Raw genomic sequence first — 19,492 nt, 5'->3', positions numbered from 1 at the left:
GAGCCCTCCGCCACAGGACTATAGATAGCCATCCCAAAGCGCCTTACAGGCAAAACCTCTTACAGTCCACTCCGGGCGGGTGGCAAGCCGGGGACTTAGGGACAACCCCCCGAATGCTATTTAACGGCAGCCAGTGTGGGCGAGAGCCCCAGCCTCGACCCGCGCTTCGCGCCTCACACTCTCCGGCCGGCCCCCTCGCTCCCAGTGCCACTCCGTCCCGGCCCTTCCCTCCCCAGGCCACAGCCATGGTGGACATGGGCGGCCTGGACAACCTGATCGCCAACACGGCCTACCTCCAGGCCCGCAAGCCGTGCGACGGGGACAGCAAGGAAATGCAGAAGCGGCGGCGCAGCCTGGCCCTGCCGGGCCGGGACCACTGCACCACCCTGCGCCAGGCGCTGCCCTCCGACTTCGACAGCCTGTGCGAGCGACAGCCCATCGGCCGCCGCCTCTTCCACGAGTTCCTGGCCACCGTGCCCGCCTACCAGCAGGCCGCCGACTTCCTGGGCGAGGTGTCCACCTGGGAGCTGGCCGAGGAGGGTGAGCCCAAGGAGAGCAGGCTGCGGGCCCTGCTGGCCGACTGCTCGCGGGCTGGGGCCCCGGAGGGCCCGCTGCCCTTCCTGAGCGCCAAGCTGGCGGGCCAGAGCAGCACCGCCCCTGCTGTGGAGGGCCCCGCCATGGTGGCCCTGGCCAAGGCCGAGACGCTGGCCTTCCTCCGCAATAAGCCTTTTCAGGCCTTCCAGGCCAGTCCTTTCTTCGACCAATTCCTGCAGTGGAAGGTCTTCGAACAGCAGCCCGTGACCGACAAGTATTTCTACGAGTTCCGCGTGTTGGGAAAGGGGGGCTTCGGGGAGGTATGGGGGCTGGGGCTGAGAAGGGGACAGGTGCCTGGGAGGGCGGATTGGGAGGGCGGAGGTGGGAGGTGGCGGGGTCAGGGCGAATCTGGGAAGGGCAGGAAATAGGGCGGGGGGGGGCCCAGGGGGGTGGGAGGTGAAGCCAACAGAGAGGGCAGCAAGCAGCGGCCCGAGGGAGGAGGAAGGTGTGGCCTAGTGGGTAGAGCACAGGCCTGGAGTCAGAAGGAGAAGCAGCCTGGCTTAGTGGAAAGACTACGGACTTGGGAATCAGAGGTCGTGGGTTCAAATCCTGGCTCCGCCACTTGTCTCCTGAGTGACTTTGGGCAAATCACTTAACTTCTCTGTGCGTCAGTTACCTCACCTGTAAAATGGAGACTATGACTGAGCCCCACCTGGGACAACCTAATCATCTTGTATCCCCCCCAGCTCTTGGAACAGTGCTAAGCACATAGTAAGCGCTTAACAAATGCCAATAATCCTGGCTCAGCCACTTGTCTGCTGGTGACCTTGGGCATCTCACTTCACTTCTCTGGGCCTCAGTCCCTTCATCTGGAAAATGGGGATGAAGACTGTGAGCCCCATATGGGACAAGGACCGTGTACAACTTGATTAGCTTATATCTATCCCAGTGCCTAGTACGGTACCTGGCACATAGTAAGTGCTTAACAAATACCAGTAAAAAAAAGATTTGTCTTTTCCCAGGCTGACCAGGCAGGGATCAAAGTCACAGGGAGAGAGTGATAGCCACCCGGATCCCCTGGCCCAACCACTGGGAGGATGGCTTCTCACAGGGCCTCCAGTTCTGGCAGCAGCTTAGCCGGCTCTGCCCAGGGCTGCCCTGTCGATAGGAGATACTCAGAGCGGGGAATAATAATAATAATGATGATGGTATATGTTAAGCGCTTACTATGTGCAGAACACTGTTCTAAGTGCTGGGGAGCTTACAAGGTGATCAGGTTGTCCCACGAGGGGCTCACAGTTTTAATCCCCATTTTACAGATGAGGTAACTGAGGCATGGAGAAGTTAAGTGACTTGCCCAAAGTCACACAGCTGACAGTTGGCGGAGCTGCAATTTGAACCCATGACCTCTGACTCCAAAGCCCGTGCTCTCTACACTGAGCCACGCTGCTTCTCCATGAGGGGAAGCCTCAAGGAAGTCAGTGAGGGCATCTTCCTAGATGAAACCCAGGGAGCCGGTGCCGCCTGCCCTTGGACTCGGTTCCCCTCCCGGTCCATCGGGAGGACACTGTCCTTCCCCTCGGGGCACTGGACTATAAGCTCACTGTAGGCAAGGAATTCATTCATTCAATCGTATTTGTTGAGCGCTTACTGTATGCAGTGCACTGTACTAAGCACTTGTGTCTGTTATATTGTTTTTTTGTACTCTCCCGGCCACCGGCCACTCGGTGCTTTACTTCCCTCCTCCCAAATGCCCCCGCCCTCTCCCTGCCCCCGCAGGTCTGTGCCATCCAGGTGAAGAACACGGGCAAGATGTACGCCTGCAAGAAGCTGGACAAAAAGCGCCTGAAGAAGAAGAGCGGGGAGAAGATGGCCCTGCTGGAGAAGGAGATCCTGGAGAAGGTGAATAGCCCCTTCATCGTCACGCTGGCCTACGCCTACCAGAGTAAGACCCATCTGTGCCTGGTCATGAGCCTGATGACCGGCGGGGACCTCAAGTACCACATCTACCACGTTGGGGAGCCGGGCCTGGAGCCGGCCCGCGTCCTCTTCTACTCGGCCCAGATCGCCTGCGGCATCTTGCACCTGCACTCCATCCGCATCGTCTACCGGGACATGAAGCCCGAAAACGTGCTCCTGGACGACCGCGGAAACTGTAGGCTGTCGGACCTGGGGCTGGCCGTGCAGATCAGAGATGGCCAGACCGTCATGCAGAGGGTGAGTCTCCCGGCGCGGCCCCCGGCGGACGGCGGGAGGAGCGGGAGGACGGGGGGGGGGGTGGGGGCACTGCAGTCCGTGGCGGTTGGGAGGAGTTGTTCTATTTACGCGGCCAATCGAGTCATAAATCCCAGGGATTGGCTTGCTCCTAAAGACTTCTTACGGGGTCACTTGGTTCCAAATGGCAGGTGGCAAAGGGATTTGGCTAATTGACTCCCTGCCGGCTGTGGGCAGGATGCTGGCTCCAGTCAGCCAGTCGTATTTATTAAACACTTACTGTGTGCAGAACGCTGTACTCAGCACTTGTGAGAGTACAAAAGAACAATATAACAGACACAAGTGGTTAGTACAGTGCTCTGCACACAGTAAGCACTCAATAAATATGATTGAATGAATGAATTCCTTGCCTACAGTGAGCCAGTCCAGTGCCCTGAGGGGAAGGACAGTGTCCGCCTACCCTGTGATGGGAGAAGGGAGCTGGAAGGCCCGGGTTTAGCGGGCCAGGACCCTTCCCACTATCCCGGGGGATGGAACAGCCTCCCAGGGGTGTGTCTGTTTGGAAACTGCTGGGAGCGGAGTAGATGGACAAGAGGCTGGGCTCCCACCAGCCCCACAGAGGCCTTGAACCCAGCTCCATTAGACCCTCAGCTCCTCGAGGGCAGGGATGGTGTCCACCAACCCTGTCGTGTTGAACTCTCCCAATCAGTGGTATTTATTGAGGGCTTACTATGTGCACTGTACTAAGTGCTTGGGAGAATACCGTGCAACAGAGTTAGTAGACAAGTTCCCTGCTCACAGTGAGCTCACAATCTAGAGGGGAAAACAGACATTAATATAAATAAATGAATAAGTGCTTAAAACAGTGCTCTGCACACAGTAAGCACTCAATGAATACCATTGATAATTGACTATGAGACATTTGAGCCAAGAGGTGGCTCTGCCACAGACCTGGGGCCTTGAGAGGCTTGGGATCTGGGGCTGCTCCTCTTCACTCCTCTTGCTCCTTCTAGACTGTGAGCCCATTGTTGGGTAGGGACCGTCTCTATATGTTGCCAACTTGTACATCTCAAGCGCTTAGTACAGTGCTCTGCACACAGTAAGCGCTCAATAAATACGATTGATTGATTGATTCACCCTTCCCCCCCTCTCCAACTGAGCCCCCTCAGAAATGGGAGAGGGGCTCCTTGGTCTCAGGCCATCTGCACCGGCCAACCCAGATGGAGGTCAATCAATCAATCAATCGTATTTATTGAGCACTTACTGTGTGCAGAGCACTGTACTAAGTGCTTGGAAAGTACAAGTAGGCAACATATAGAGACGGTCCCTACCCAACAGTGGGCTCACAGTCTAGAAGCCCGGAAGCCCCCCTCCATGACCGTGAGGTCCCGTGACATCTGGGGCCCCAAAAGACTGGAAGAGGCAGCAGTCGCTGGTGTTTTGGGAGCCAGAAAATGCCACTGGTTCAGGTTTGCGCTGGCCACTGTCAGACCAGCGCCCACCCCACCGCCTCTTGGCCCCAGAGAAAGCAGTTTTTCTCCCCAGCCGAGGCGGCTTCATCGGCAACAGCTGCAGTTCCTGGGGTTGGACAGGACCGGTCCCGGCACAGCGTCTGGTGAGGCCAATGCCAGGCTAGGACTCACCAGCAAAGCGTCCACCTTCAGTGGGTCTCTCTGGCCACAGGGTTTCCAGACAGGGTCCGGCCGGTCAGGGTCCAGTGACCAAGGAGCTGGGAACGGTCAGGAGGTGTCCCGTGCCCCTGTTGCTACACTCCAGTACCAGGAGTAGGACCTGTCTCTCCCCGCCCGCCTCAGCCTGGGTCTGGTGGGGTTTATCCAGCTGCACATTTGCCCAGACCCTAGCTCTGGTTAGAGAGTGCTTAGTACAGTGCTCTGCACACAGTAAGCGCTCAATAAATACGGTTGATGTTGAGAACTGCAGCCCTAATCCTGGAGCAGAGAGGGAGACCAGGTGGGGATCTGGGGCCTGGTATTCCGGGTGCAGGGCCAGGCTAACTCATAGAGCCCACAGGCCCAAGCCAGAGGGAGGTTTGGCTCATGATTGGACTGACCCCTAAACCCTGCCACCCAAGCCCTTTGGGGGTTTTAGGCCAGAGCAACACAGTTCCGTGCGTGTTTGGTGTGTGTCCCAGAATTCCTGGGACTGCTCAATGGAAAGAGAACGGGCTTTGGAGTCAGAGGTCATGGGTTCAAATCCCGCCTCTGCCAATTGTCAGCTGTATGACTTTGGGCAAGTCACTTAACTTCTCTGGGCCTCAGTTCCCTCATCTGTAAAATGGGGATGAAGATTGTGAGCACCCTGTGGAGCAACCTGATCAACTTGTAACCTCCCAGCGCTTAGAACAGTGCTTTGCACATAGTAAGCGCTTAATAAATACCATCATTATTATTACTATTATTACAGTAGCTAAGACCTCCACATTGGAGAGGTGGCACCCCCCAAAGAAAGCCCGGAGCCACTTCTAGGTTGGTCCAGAGCTGGGTTCAGGCAGGTTCAGATGGGCTCAGAGGGTTCTGGTCTGGGAGAGAGCCATTTGTTAGCCCAAGTTTCTTGTTGATCCAAACAGCTTTTTAATTATCATTATTATTTTTATTATTGTGGTATTTGTGAAGTGCTTACCGTGTGCCAGGCACTGTACTAAGCACAGGGTAGAGAAGCAGCGTGGCTCAGTGGAAAGAGGAAAGGCTATGGAGTAAGAGGTCATGGGTTCAAATCCCAACTCCGCCAATTGTCAGCTGTGTGATTTTGGGCAAGTCACTTAATTTCTCTGTGCCTCAGTTACCTCATCTGTAAAATGGGGATTAAGACTGTGAGCCCCCTGTGGGACAACCTGATCACCTTGTAACCTCCCCAGCGCTTAGAACATTTTTTGCATATAGTAAACGCTTAATAAATGCTATTATTATTATTATTATACAAGTTAATCGGGTTGGACACAGTCCCTGTCCCACATGGGGTTCACAGTCATTAATCCTCATTTTACAGATGAGGAACAGAAAATAATCATAATAATTATGGTATTTGTTGTGCTTACTATGTGCCAAGCACTGTTCTAAGAGCTGAGGTAAATACAAGGTAATCAGGTCGACACAGTCCCTGTCCCACATGGGGCTCACAGTCTCATTCCTCATTTTACAGATGAGGTAACTGAGGCCCGAAGAAGTGAAGCGACTTGTCCAAGGTCACACAGTGGACAAGTGGTGGAGCGGGGATTAGAAACCAGGTCCTTCTGATTTCTAATATTGGTACTTGTTAAGTGCTTACTATGTGCCAGGCACTGTTCTAAGCACTGGGGTGGTTACATGTTAATCAGATTAATGAATCTCTGTAGCCAAAAGGGATTCTAGTCAGGGTCCAGCCATTCAGGGACCAGTGACCATGGACCTGGGGTGGGTCAGGAGGTGTCCTGTGCCCCTGCCGCTCCACTCGGGCACCGGGAGGAGACCCCTGGTCTCTCCCCTCAACCTCCAACTCTGTCTCTCCCCTCCCCTCCAGCCCAAATATCAGCTTACTATGAGTGCTTACTATGAACAGAGCACTGTACTAAATGCTTGGGAAAATACAGTATAATATAGCTGGTAGACATTCCTCCCTAAAAGGAGCTCACAGTCTAGAGAAGCAGAGCGTGGCCTAGTGGAAAGACCAAGGGCCTGGGACTCAGAGGACCTGGGTTCTAAACCCCGCTCTGCTGTGTGATCTCCCCCTTCTAGACTGTGAGCCCGTTGTTGGGTAGGGACCGTCTCTATATGTTCCCGACTTGTGCTTCCCAAGCGCTTAGTACAGTGCTGTGCACACAGTAAGTGCTCAATAAATAGGAATGAATGAATGAATGATCTGGGGTGTCACCTAACTTCTTTGTGCCTCAGTTACCTCATCTGCAAAATGGGGATTCAATACCTTTGCTCCCTCCTCAGAAGGTGAACCGCTTGGGGGACCTGATGATCGTGTATCTTCTCCAGCGCTTAGTAGTGTTTGGCACGTAGTAAGCACTGAACAGATGCCAATTATTATTATTATTGTTAGAGGGGGAAACAGACGTTAAAATACATTAAAGATAGGCAAAATGGTGGAGTGTTGTGGGGCTTGGATAAATGTCAGGTTCCAGGCCAGAGGATTTAGACTACTGAATCCCTCAGACCTCCCTTTGGTCTGAGAAGACCCCAGGGCCACATTTGAGGTCAGTTCAAGAGCAGAAGTAGTGTGGCCAGGACTTCTGGCCGGTTTGTCTGCTCTATTTCCCTGTCCAGTTGCTCTGTTTCTCTATCTATCTGCTCTGCATTTTTCTCTCTGACTGATCTGGATTTATTTGTCTTACTGTTTTCCATTTCCCTGTCTAACTCACCTCCCCTTTCCTGTCTGTGGGTTCTGTCCCTCTCGGACTGGATTGTGTTTCGTTTATTTATTAATTCAGTCAGCCCACAAGACAGATTGTGAGCTTTTTGTTAGGAAAGAGTTAAAGGGAGAGAAAGTTAAAAGCCTTGCACTCCAATAGGTTGCAATCTAATAGGGTTCAGCCACACATAAATTGTATGCATACAGTCAGAGCAGGAGGCAAAATATAGATAAAATAGATACATTTGACTAAAATAGTATAAATGAAGCAATCTATATAACACTATGAAACAGCATAACTCTATGAAGCAGCATGGCGTAGTGGAAAGAATACAAGCCTGGGAATCAGAGGCTTCTAATCCTGGCTCTGTCATGTGTCTACTGTGTGACCGTGGATTAGTCACTTCACTTCTCTGTGCCTCAGTCCCCTCATCTGTAAAATGGGGATTAAGAATGTGAGTGCCATCTGGGATAGGGAGTGTGTCCAACCCAATTACCTTGTATCTACCCCAGTGCTTAATATAGTGCATAGTGGCACATAGTAAGGGCTTAAAAAATACCATTTTTTGAAAACCCAAAACCTATATACGTATAGATAGATTTCAATGGACAGAGATAGGCCGAGGGTGGTTTTGCAGATGTCATGAACTGGTACAGTTTAATCAGAGAATACTTCTTGGAAGTGATGGGTTTTCAGGAAGAATTTGAAAATTCGGTGGCTTTGAAAGGGGCGTGAATTTCAGGCAGAGCAATAGTCATCAGTTAAGGGGTGAGAGGATGGAGAATACAGTGCCTGGCACATTAGTAAGCTCTTAACAGGCACCATAAAAAAATTACTTAAAAAGAGACGGGTGAGAGGGTGATGCACAGTTAAAAGATGAGCTTTGGAGGCAAGGACTTAGTGTAATACCTAAGGTAAGTTAATGTAAGTTAGTATAATGTAAGTTAGAGTGTAATGAATGCCATTGATTGATTGAGGAGTTGAAGAGCGAGAGCTGGGAAGTAGTGAGAGAAGAGAGTGGATGTGTAAGAAGGGTACTAGTCGGTGGTCAGGAGTTTCTGCTGGATGCAGAGGTACGTGGTTTGGGAGGAGTTGAAAGATGTCTGCCGAGTGACATTTTAAAAGGTCATATGAATGGGAGGGTGACGCATGGAGTGGAGAGGGCAGAGATTGGAAACAGGGAGGTCTAGATGGCCTCTTGAGAATATCCAGGAAGTATTGTAGCCTGCAGGATTTTTTAGGCCGTTGGAATGTGAGTTAAAAACCAACAAGGAGTCAAAAATTGCAACATCACGGTGGTGAGTTTCTGGGAAAGGGAAGGCTGCTCTACGCTTTCCTCTCTTCTACAGTGAAGAGACCAGGCTCCAGGACTGAGAGAAGCTCCAGATTCATTCAGTCATTCAGTCATATTTATTAAGCTCTTACTGTATGCAGAACACTGTACTAAGGGCTTGGAAGAGTACAGTACAGCAATAAACAGACATAGTACCTGCCCTCATTCATTCATTCATTCAGTCATATTTATTGAGCACTTACTGTGTGCAGAGCACTGTAGTAAGTGCTTGGGAAAGTACAATCCAACAGTATAATAGACACATTCCCTGCTCACAACAAGCTTCCAGTCTAGAGGGGGAGACAGACATTAACAGAAATACATAAATAACAGATATATAGGCTACATATTTGATACCTTTATTATACAATGGATATTGTATGAAAGGCAGTGAATACCCCTTAATAGGAAGGGACAGGAAACAGGGTGTCCAGTCAAATGATTTGACACTGGCAAGTGCTTTTTAAGCTGGTCTTTTCCCCATCTGATCAGTCAGTCAATGGTATTTACTGAGCACTTACAGAGTGCAAAGCACTGTACTAAGCACTTGGGAGGGTCTAATGTAACAGACACATTCCCTGCCCATAATGAGCTTACATAGATAGGGCCCAGACAACTCTATGGTGAGTGCCTTTATTTTCAGCATCCAACCTCCAAATGCTGCAACTCTGACTGCTAAATCCTGTGGCTTGGAATAATAATAATAGTAATAATAATTATGGTATTTGTTAAGTACTTACCGTGTGCCGGGCACTGTACCCTCAATGCGCTCACAGCCTAGAGGCTGGAAGGGCCAGGAAAGAATGGGAAAGGGTTTATCTTGGCAATCCTGCTAGCAAACCTGGGACCGACAGCCTCCGTCAGAATCTAGTCCAACGTTTTATGTTTGTTTGCTTGCGTGTTTCATTTTTAATGGTATTTAGTAAGTGCTTACTATGTGCCCTTCCCAGCCCACAGCACTTATGTACATATCAGTAATTTATTTATTTGTATTGATGTCCGTCACCCCCTCAAGGCTGTAAGCTTGTTGTGGACAGGAAATGTGTCTTTATTTTTGTACTGTACTCTCCCAAGAGCTTAGTACAGTACTTTGCATACATCAAGTATTAGTAGAAGCAGCGTGGCTCAGTGGAAAGAGCACGGGCTTGGGAGTCAGAGGACGTGAGTTCTAATCCTGCCTCCACCACTTGTCTGCTGTGTGACGCTGGGCAAGTCACTTAATTTTGTTGTACCTCAGTTCCCTCATCTGTAAAATGGGGATTAAAAGTGTGAGCCCCATGTGGGACAACCTGATTATCCTGTATCTACCCCAGCACTTAGAACCGTGCTTGGCTCATAGAAAGCACTTAACAAATACCATAATTATTATTATTATTATTAAATGTTCAGTAAATACGATTGAATGAATGAATGACTGTACTAAGATCTGAGGTAGACACAAACTAATCAGATTGGACACAGTCCCTGTCAATCATATTTGTTGCGCGCTTATTGTGTGCAGAGCACTGTATTAAGCGCTTGGGAAGTACAAGTTGGCAACATATAGAGACGGTTCTTACCCAACAGTGGGCTCACAGTCTAGAAGGGGGAGACAGAGAACAAAACAAAACGTATTAACAAAATAAAATAAATAGATATGTACAAGTAAAATAAATAAATAGAGTAATAAATACATACAAACATATATACATATATACAGGTGCTGTGGGGAGGGGAAGGAGGTAAGGCGGGGGGATAGAGGGGGGGAGGAGGGTGAGAGAAAGGAGGGGGCTCAGTCTGGGAAGGCCTCCTGGAGGAGGTGAGCTCTCAGTAGGGCCTTGAAGGGAGGAAGAAAGCTAGCTTGACGGATGTGGGGAGGGAGGGCATTCCAGGCCAGGGGGATGACATGGGCTGGGGGTCAAAATGGGGCTCACAATCTTAATCCCCATTTTCCAGATGAGGTAACTGAGGCACAGAGAAGTGAAGTGACTTGTCCAAAGTCACACAGCAGACAAGTGGTGAAGCTGGGACTTCTGACTCACAGGCCTGTGCTCTATCCACTAGGCCATGCTGCTTTTCAGTGCTTCATCCCCAAAGAGACTGTTCAAGGGGCAGATGGATTGGTCGGACCCAACAGACCGACACTGACATGAGAGGCAGCATGGCTGAGTGGAAAGCAGCCTGGGAGTCGGAGGACCCGGGTTCTAATCCCTGCTCTGCCACCCGCCAGCTGCATGAGACCTTGGGCAAGTCATTTCGTTCATTCATTCATTCAGTCATATTTGAATCGTATTTGACTTCTGGCTTCGGTTTCCTCATCTATAAGACTTGTCTGGATTACTCGAAGATTCGTTGACAGTGAAGCGCTGAAATGGTAGTTGGGACAGGGGAGGACTGAGTAGGAGGCCAAAGAGGCCAGGACCACGGGAGGCCAATCGTGGGTCCGGGGCCCTGGCCCTCCCTATATTTCTCATCATCCCTTCTCAAAACCCGGCCCTGACTCCCCTGTTCTCAGAGGCTGTGGACTGGGTTATGTTTGCCCTACAGAGGCTGCTGGGATATGAGAAGCAGCGTGGCTCAGTGGAAACAGCATGGGCTTTGGAGTCAGGCCATGGGTTCAAATCCCGGCTCTGCCAATTGTCAGCTGTGTGACTTTGGGCAAGTCACTTAACTTCTCAGAGGGAAGCAGCGTGGCTCAGTGGAAAGAGCACGGGCTTTGGAGTCAGAGGTCATGGGTTTGAATCCCGGCTCCGCCACATGTCTGCTGTGTGACCTTGGGCAAGTCACTTAACTTCTCTGAGCCTCAGTTACCTCATCTGTAAAATGGGGATTGACTGTGAGCCCCACATGGGACAACCTGATCACGTTATATCCCCCCAGCTCTTAGAACAGTGCTTTGCACATAGTAAGTGCTTAACAAATGCCATCATTATTATTATTATAATTATTCTCTGTGCCTCAGTTACCTCATCTGTAAAATGGGGATTAAAACTGTGAGCCCCCCACCCCCAGGACAACCTGATCACCTCGTAACCTCCCCAGCACTTAGAATAGTGCTTTGTACATAGTAAGCGCTTAGCAAATACCATCATTATTATTATAGGTGCCAACTGGGGTCACCACCTCTGGGTGTTTAGATGGATTTCCAGTGGCTACCAGTCAACCTACGCATCAGGCAAAAACTCCTCACTCTCAGCTTCAAGGCTGTCCATCACCTCACCCCCTCCTACCTCACCTCCCTTCTTTCCTTCTACAGCCCAGCCCGCACCTTCTGCTCCTCTGCCACTAACCTCCTCACTGTGCCTCGTTCTCACCTGTCCCGCCTTCGACCCCCAGCCCACCTTCTCCCCCTGGCCTGGAATGCCCTCCTTCCGCACATCTGCCAAGCTAGCTCTCTTCCTCCATTCAAAGCCCTACTGAGAGCTCACCTCCTCCAGGAGGCCTTCCCAGACTGAGCCCCCTCCTTCCTCTCCTCCTCCCCACCCCCCCCGACCTACCTCCTTCCCCTCCCCGCAGCACGTGTATATATTTTTGTACAGATTTACTACTCTATTTTACTTGTACATATTTACAATTCTGTTAATGATGTGCATCTAGCTTTACTTCTATTTATTCTGACGACTTGACACCTGTCCACATGTTTTGTTTTGTCGTCTGTCTCCCCCATCTAGACTGTGAGCCCATTATTGGGTAGGGACCGTCTCTATATGTTGCCAACTTGTACTTCCCACGTGCTTAACACAGTGCTCTGCACACAGTAAGCGCTCAATAAATATGATTGAATGAATGAATGAATTTCCAAATACGTATCAGAGTCACACAACTACAGAGCAACAGCGGAGGCAGGACAGGCCATGGATCAGGCCACAGTTTTAAATCTTTTCGGGCTACATTCCACTAGAGTGTAAGCTCCTTGAGGAGCTCCTTGTGCTCCTGTTGTGCTTTGCCAAGGTTTGGTAGAGTGAATTAAACCCAGTGGTTGCTCAATAAAAGCCTTGACTGCTACTGGGCTGTGACTCCATAGGAAGGCCAGCTGCCGCAAAGCCCCTGGATTTCAAATAATAAAACTGGGGGATTTGTTAAGAACTTACTCTGTGCCAAACACTGTGCTAAGTGCTGGGGTGGATACAAGATAATCAGGTTGGACACAGTCTCTGTCCCACATGGGGCTCAGGTGAAGTAGGCGGGAGAAAAGATATTTAACCCTCATTTTACCGATGAGGAGACTGATGCACAGAGAGACAAAGTCACTGTACTAGGCGCTTAGTACAGTGCTCTGCACACAGTAAGCGCTGAATACATGCAATTGAATGAATGTCATTAGGCCACACTGCTTCTCATGATAGATGATATAAGGAATGAAAGAAGGAGCCTCAAAATGGAGCTCTACTCATTCTGTTGTACTCTCCCAAGTGCTTAGTCCATTGCTCTGCACACAGTAAGTGCTCAATAAATACAGTTCATTGATTGAAATGCAAGCATGATGTTTCTCAGTCTGGAGCTGGGCTAGAGAGCCCCTGGACCTTTCCTAAGTATAGGGTTGCTCTCAGGTGCCTGTAATAATAATAATGGTATTTATTAAGTGCTTAGTATGTGCAGAGCACTGTTTTAAGTGCTCAGCTAGCTCCTTTCACCAAGCAATATGCCCTCCCTCCACACATCCACCAAACCAGCTCTCTTCCTCCCTTCAAAGGCCTTCCAGACAGAGACCCCCCTTTTTCCTCTTCTCCTCCCCTCATCGCCCCCCCCCCCACTTCCCCTCCCAACAGTATTTGTATATATTTGTACATAGTTATTACTCTACTTTATTTGTACATATTTATTACTCAATTTAGTTTATCAATGATGTGTGTATATAGCTATACTTATATTTATTATGATGGTATTGACACCTGTCTACTTGTTTTGTTGTCTGTTTCCCCCTTCTAGACTGTGAGCCCATTGTTGGGTAGGGACCGTCTCTATATGTTGCTGATTTGTACTTCCCAAGTGCTTAGTACAGTGCTCTGCACACAGTAAATGCTCAATAAATATGATTGAATGAAGGAATGAATGAATCCACACTGGCAGTGATCAGGGCTTACACTGGACAAAGCACTGTGCTGAACATTGTGGGGGGTAAAAGACAGAGATTCAGACATACTAATAATAGCAACAATTACAGTCATAATAGCCAGAATAATTATAATAATTATTAAGGGCTTAAGCAGTTACTAGTTACAAGAAAACCAAATCAGACCCTGTCTGTGTCCCACACAGGGCTCATAGGGAGGGAGAGCGGGTATTTAATCCCCACTCTGCAGATGAGGGAACTGAGACATAGAGTAGTTAATTGACTTGCCCAAGGTCACAGAGCAGGCAAGGGGTGGAGCCAGGATTAGAACTCAATTCTCCTGATTCCCAATGCCATAGTCTTTCCTCTAGAACAAGCTATGGTCTTGATCTATAAGGGGCTGGCGGCTTAATGGAGAGGGAAGGAAAACACACAGGGAGAGAGCAACAGGCAGAAATTCAGCAAAAATAGCAGCAACAGGTAACAGTTCAATCAATCAATCAGTGGTATTTATTCAATGCTCACTATGTGCAGAGCACTGTACAAAGCACTTGAGAGAGTACAATGCAACAGGATTAGCAGACACGTCCCCTGCCCATGACGAGCTTGCAGTCTAGATGAGGAGATGGGCAATATGAATAAAAAAGTAATTTATAATATATAATTTAAAGATATGTCCTTAAGTGCTGTGGGTTTGGGGGTGGGGGCATAGGTCAAAGGTCACAGATCCAAATGCACAGATGATGCAGATGGGAGAGCAAGACAGAGAAAAGAGGGCTTAATCCGGGGAGGCCTCTTGGAGGAGATATGACCTCTATAAGGCTTTGAAGGTGGAGAGGGTGGTGGTCTGGCATCTTACCTCCTTCCCTCCCCCACTGCACCTGTATATACGTATATATGTTTGTACATATTTGTTACTCTATTTATTTATTTATTTTACTTGTACATATCTATTCTATTTATTTTATTTTGTTAGTATGTTTGGTTTTGTTCTCTGTCTCCGCCTTTTAGACTGTGAGCCCACTGTTGGGTAGGGACCGTCTCTATATGTTGCCAATTTGTACTTCCCAAGCGCTTAGTACAGTGCTCTGCACATAGTAAGCGCTCAATAAATACGATTGATGATGATGATGATGATGATATAATTTAAAGATATGTCCTTAAGTGCTGTGGATTTTGGGGTGGGGGCATAGATCAAAGGTCACAGATCCAAATGCATAGATGATGCAGATGGGAGAGCAAGACAGGGAAAAGGGGGCTTAATCCGGGGAGGCCTCTTGGAGGAGATATGACCTCTATAAGGCTTTGAAGGTGGAGAGGGTGGTGGTCTGGCGTCTTACCTCCTTCCCTCCCCCACTGCACCTGTATATATGTAGATATGTTTGTACGTATTTGTTACTCTATTTATTTATTTATTTTACTTGTACATATCTATTCTATATATTTTATTTTGTTAGTATGTTTGGTTTCGTTCTCTGTCTCCCCCTTTTAGACTGTGAGCCCACTGTTGGGTAGGGACCGTCTCTATATGTTGCCAACTTGTACTTCCCAAGCGCTTAGTACAGTGCTCTGCACACAGTAAGCGCTCAATAAATACGATTGATGGTAGAGGGAGAGGGAGTTCTGAGTTTGGAGGAGGATGTGGGGAAGGGGTCGTCTCCTTTCCACACCCCACAGCTTCACTTCCCACCCACTTACTTCTCCAGCTGGGGCTGCCCGCTCTCCACAAACTGCCCCCTGAAACCACCACTGCCCCTTCTTCTGTGGTGGCCAGTGGGGTTGGGGGCTGTCTGGCCTCAGACCACCCCCTGCCTCCACCAGCCGCTCTGGCCCATGTGGTGCTGGGCTTCTGCCCATCCCGCACTCCAGCGAGGGAGGGCACTGGGTGGCCTAGGATTGGGGGGTGAGGGGATGCTGCCCAACCCTGACAATAGGCTCAATAGGGCGCTCAAACCTGGGACCCAGTCACCTCATTCCCAGGGAGGGCCCCCCACCTCCCCACTCCCTACAGACCTGCATGGCCAAGACAGCCCTGGTCCAGACCTGCAGTCTGGCCAGTAAGGGCTCCTCTAATGCCAACCTTATTAATAATAATAATAATAATAATGGTATTTGTTAAGCTCTTACTACGTGCCAAGCACTGTTCAAAGCACTGGCGTAGATACAAGTTAATTGGGTTGGACACAGACTCTGTCCCACATAGGACTCCCAGTCTTAACCTGTATATATGTTTGTACATATTTATTACTCTATTTATTTATTATCTTGTACATATCTATTCTATTTATTTTATTTTGTTAGTATGTTTGGTTTTGTTCTCTGTCTCCCCCCTTCTAGACTGTGAGCCCGCTGTTGGGTAGGGACTGTCTCTATGTGTTGCTGACTTGTACTTCCCAAGCGCTTAGTACAGTGCTCTGCACACAGTAAGCGCTCAATAAATACGATTGATTGATTGATTGATTGATTAATCCTCGTTTTAGTGAAGCATCATGGCTCAGTGGAAAAAGCATGGGCTTGGGAGTCAGAGGTCATGGGTTCTAATCCCGGCTCCACCACTTGTCAGCTGTGTGACTTTGGGCAAGTCACTTAACTTCTCTTTGCCTCAGTTACTTCATCTGTAAAATGGGGAGGAGGACTGTGAGCCCCACGTGGGACAACCTGATCACCTTGTATCCCCCCAGCGCTTAGAACAGTGCTTGGCACATAGTAAGCGCTTAACAAATGCCATCATCATTATTATTATTTTACAGATGAGGTAACTGAGACCCAGAGAAGTGAGGTAACTTGCCCAAGGTCATGCTGCAGACATGTGGTAGACACGGGATTAGAACCCAGGACCTTCTGACTCACGGACCCGTGCTCTAATCCACTAAATCACACAGCTTCTCAAGTGAGGTACCTCACTGTACCTCGATCTTGCCTATCTCGCTGCCAACCTCTCACCCACATCCTGCCTCTGGTCTGGAACTCCCTCCCTCTTCATATCTGGCAGAAAATTGCTCTCCCTGCCTTCAAAGCCTTATTGAAGGCACATCTCCTCCAAGAGGCCTTCCCTGACTAAACTTTCCTTTCCTCTTCTCCCACTCCCTTCTGGGTCACCCTGATTGGATTCCTTTATTCATCCCCTCCATCCCAGCCCCACAGCACTTATCTTCTGTCTTGTCTTATGCTGTTGAGTCATCTCTGACCCATATCGATTCCATGGACACATCTCTCCCAGAGCCCCCCACCTCTATCTGCAATCATTTTGGAAGTGTATCCTAAGAGTTTTCTTGGTAAAAATATGGAAGTGGTTTACCTCCTTCCGTGCAGTATTAACTCGAGACTCCACCCTCGACTCTCTCCCGTGCCGCTGCTGCCCAGCACAGGTGAGTTTTGACTTGTAGCCGATTGCCTTCCGCTCTCTAGCCACTGGCCAAGCTAGGAATGGAGTGGGTATGCCTCTGCTTGACTCTCCCTCCCATAATCGAGACTGGTAGAGGACTGGAAACTCTCCAGGTGCGATCCTGAGAGGTAAGCACCTATGTATGAATCTGTAATTTATTTATTTATATTAATGTCTGTCTCCCCCTTTAGGCCGTAAGCTCGTTGTGGGCAGGAAATGTGTCTGTTATATTATGTTGTCCTCTCCCAAGCGCTTAGTACAGCACTCTGCATACAGTAAGCACTCAATAAATACAATTGACTGACTGACCAACCCACAGCACTGACCAGCCCTGCAGCCTGGTTCCTCCTCAGCTGATTCTGGCTGTCTCAGGCCAGAGGAGAGAATGTGCCCAGGACTGTGGATGCATTTTTGAGCCTTTTCTTTTTTAATAATGGTCACCTCCCACCACCTGCCCCATCCTTAAGGACAAGCAATAATAACAATAATAATAATTGTGGTATTTGTTAAGCACTTACTATATACCAGGCACTGTACTAAGCACTAGCGTAGATAAAAGATAATCAGGTTGGACACAGTCCCTGTCCCACGTACAGCTCACAGTCTTAAATCCCCATTTTACAGATGAGGTAACTGAGGTGCCGAGAAGCGAAGTGACTTTTTTTTAATGGCATTTACTAAGCACTTACTATGTGCAAAGCACTGCTCTAAGTGCTGGGGGGGATACAAGGTGATCAGGTTGTCCCACGTGGGGCTCACAGTCTTAATCCCCATTTTCCAGATGAGTAACTGAGGCACAGAGAAGTTAAGTGACTTGCCCAGAGTCACACAGCTGACAAGTGGCGGAGCCGGGACTTGCCCAAGGTCACACATCAGACGAGTGTGCTGTGCAGATGAGGTAACTGAGGTTCAGAGAAGTGAAGTGACTTGTCCAGGGTCACACAGCAGACGAGTGGTGGAGCGGGGATTAGAACCTGGGTCCTTCTGACATCAAACAAGGAAAATCCTGGCTTTCTCTCTCTGCCCTTCCTGCCCCTCCCCATTTAGTGCAGAGAGAGACATCTTAGCATCTGTGCTGTTAAAGGTCACGTAAAGAAGGAAAGTGGAAATCAGAGGACCCGGGTCCTAATCCTTGCTCTGCCACAGGTCTGCTGTGTAACCTTGGGCAAGTCACTTTCGTCACGAGAAGCAGCATGGTTTTGTGGATAGAGCACCAGTCTGGGAGCCAACAGGTCATGGGCTCTAATAGTAATAATAATAATAATAATAATGATGGCATTTGTTAAGTGCTTACTATGTGCAAAGCACTGTTCTAAGCGCTGGAGAGGATACAAGGGGACCAGATTGTCCCACGGGGGCTCACAGTCTCCATCCCCATTTTACAGATGAGGTAACTGAGGCACAAAGAAGTTAAGTGACTTGCCCAAAGTCACACAACTGACAAGTGACAGAGCAGGGATTTGAACCCATGACCTCTGACTCCCAAGCCTGTGCTCTTTCCATTGAGGCACGCTGCTTCTCTAATCCCAGCTCCGCCATTTATCTGCTGTATGGCCTGGGGCATGTCGCTTCACTTCTCTGTGCCTGTTATCTGTAAAATGGGTATTTAGACTGTGAGCCCCATGCGGGACAGGGACTGTGTCCACCCAATTTGCATGTACCCATCCCAGTGCTTATTACAGTGCCTGGCACATAGTAAGCGCTTAACAGATATCACAGTTATTATTATTATCCGTGGATAGAGCACGGACCTGGAGTCAGAAGGTCATTCATTCATTCATTCAATTGTATTTATCGAGCACTTACTGTGTGCAGAGCACTGTACTAAGCGCTTGGGAAGTACAAGTTGGCAACATATAGAGACGGTCCCTACCCAACAGCGGGCTCATGAACTCTAATCCCGGCTCCACCACTTGTCTGCTGAGTGACCTTGGGCAAGTCACTTCATTTCTCTGTGCCCCAGTTCCCGCATCTGTAAGATGGGGATTTACACTGTGAGCCCCGTGTGGAACAGGGATTAGCTTGTGTCTACCCCAGGGCTTAGTACAGTGCCTGGCACATAATACGTGCTTAACGAATACCTATAGGGGAAAAAAAAAAAACTAATGTTGGGGTGTCTGGACTCAGGGCTCGGAAATTTTCCACTGAACTTTGTTCCTGCCCTGCCGGGAAGCACTGACTGAGGAGCGAACATCAGAACGGTTGGCTGAACCATCTATAGAATGGCCAGCCAAGTGGATGAAGAGGCTGGGCGAAGCGGGCGGGAACGGCTCTCCCAGCTATGATTTACTCCAATCTGGACCCGTTGTGAGGAAGAAAGGCATCACTGTGGCTGTCGGTACACACCATCCATGGCCCACCTAAATATCTTCAGGAAAAAGCTTGTTAGGTTATTAGATTAGAGCCCGGCACTATGGGGCTTACACCTTAGGACGCGGAATCAGAGCTCCTGCGTTTTAGGCTTATAGTTCTGCCGCTCCACGCTTCCGCTCTCCCATCCGATCACCTCCTCAGCTGACTGCTTAGCCTGTGGTTTGAGAAAAGGAGCCTGTCAACTTGTTCTATTATCTGTCTGCCCCTTCTAGACTGTGAGCCCGTTGTTGGGTAGGGACCGTCTCTATATGTTGCCAGTGTGTACTT

At 49.2% G+C, this 19,492-nt stretch overlaps 1 protein-coding gene and 1 non-coding gene across 2 annotated transcripts in view; one reads left to right on the top strand and one right to left on the bottom strand.

The window, feature by feature from the left end:
- The first annotated feature begins 245 nt into the window (after positions 1 to 245).
- The window catches only part of GRK7 (G protein-coupled receptor kinase 7), a 70,564-nt gene continuing 51,317 nt past the window's right edge, over positions 246 to 19,492 (top strand). The window contains exons 1-2 of the mRNA XM_038751465.1: positions 246 to 854; positions 2,314 to 2,751. Of these exons, the coding sequence (XP_038607393.1) occupies positions 246 to 854; positions 2,314 to 2,751 (1,047 nt within the window). The remainder of the gene's footprint in view (positions 855 to 2,313; positions 2,752 to 19,492) is intronic.
- LOC119937570 lies at positions 16,846 to 16,983 on the bottom strand. The gene has a single exon (XR_005454159.1). It is a non-coding gene; the product is annotated as a small nucleolar RNA SNORA7 (small nucleolar RNA).

The sequence above is a fragment of the Tachyglossus aculeatus genome, chromosome 1 (genome assembly GCF_015852505.1).
Source record: "Tachyglossus aculeatus isolate mTacAcu1 chromosome 1, mTacAcu1.pri, whole genome shotgun sequence".
NCBI classification, from domain to species: Eukaryota; Metazoa; Chordata; class Mammalia; order Monotremata; family Tachyglossidae; genus Tachyglossus; species Tachyglossus aculeatus.
Note: the sequence above shows the minus strand (reverse complement) of the source record. Positions and strands in the feature narration are given on the sequence as shown.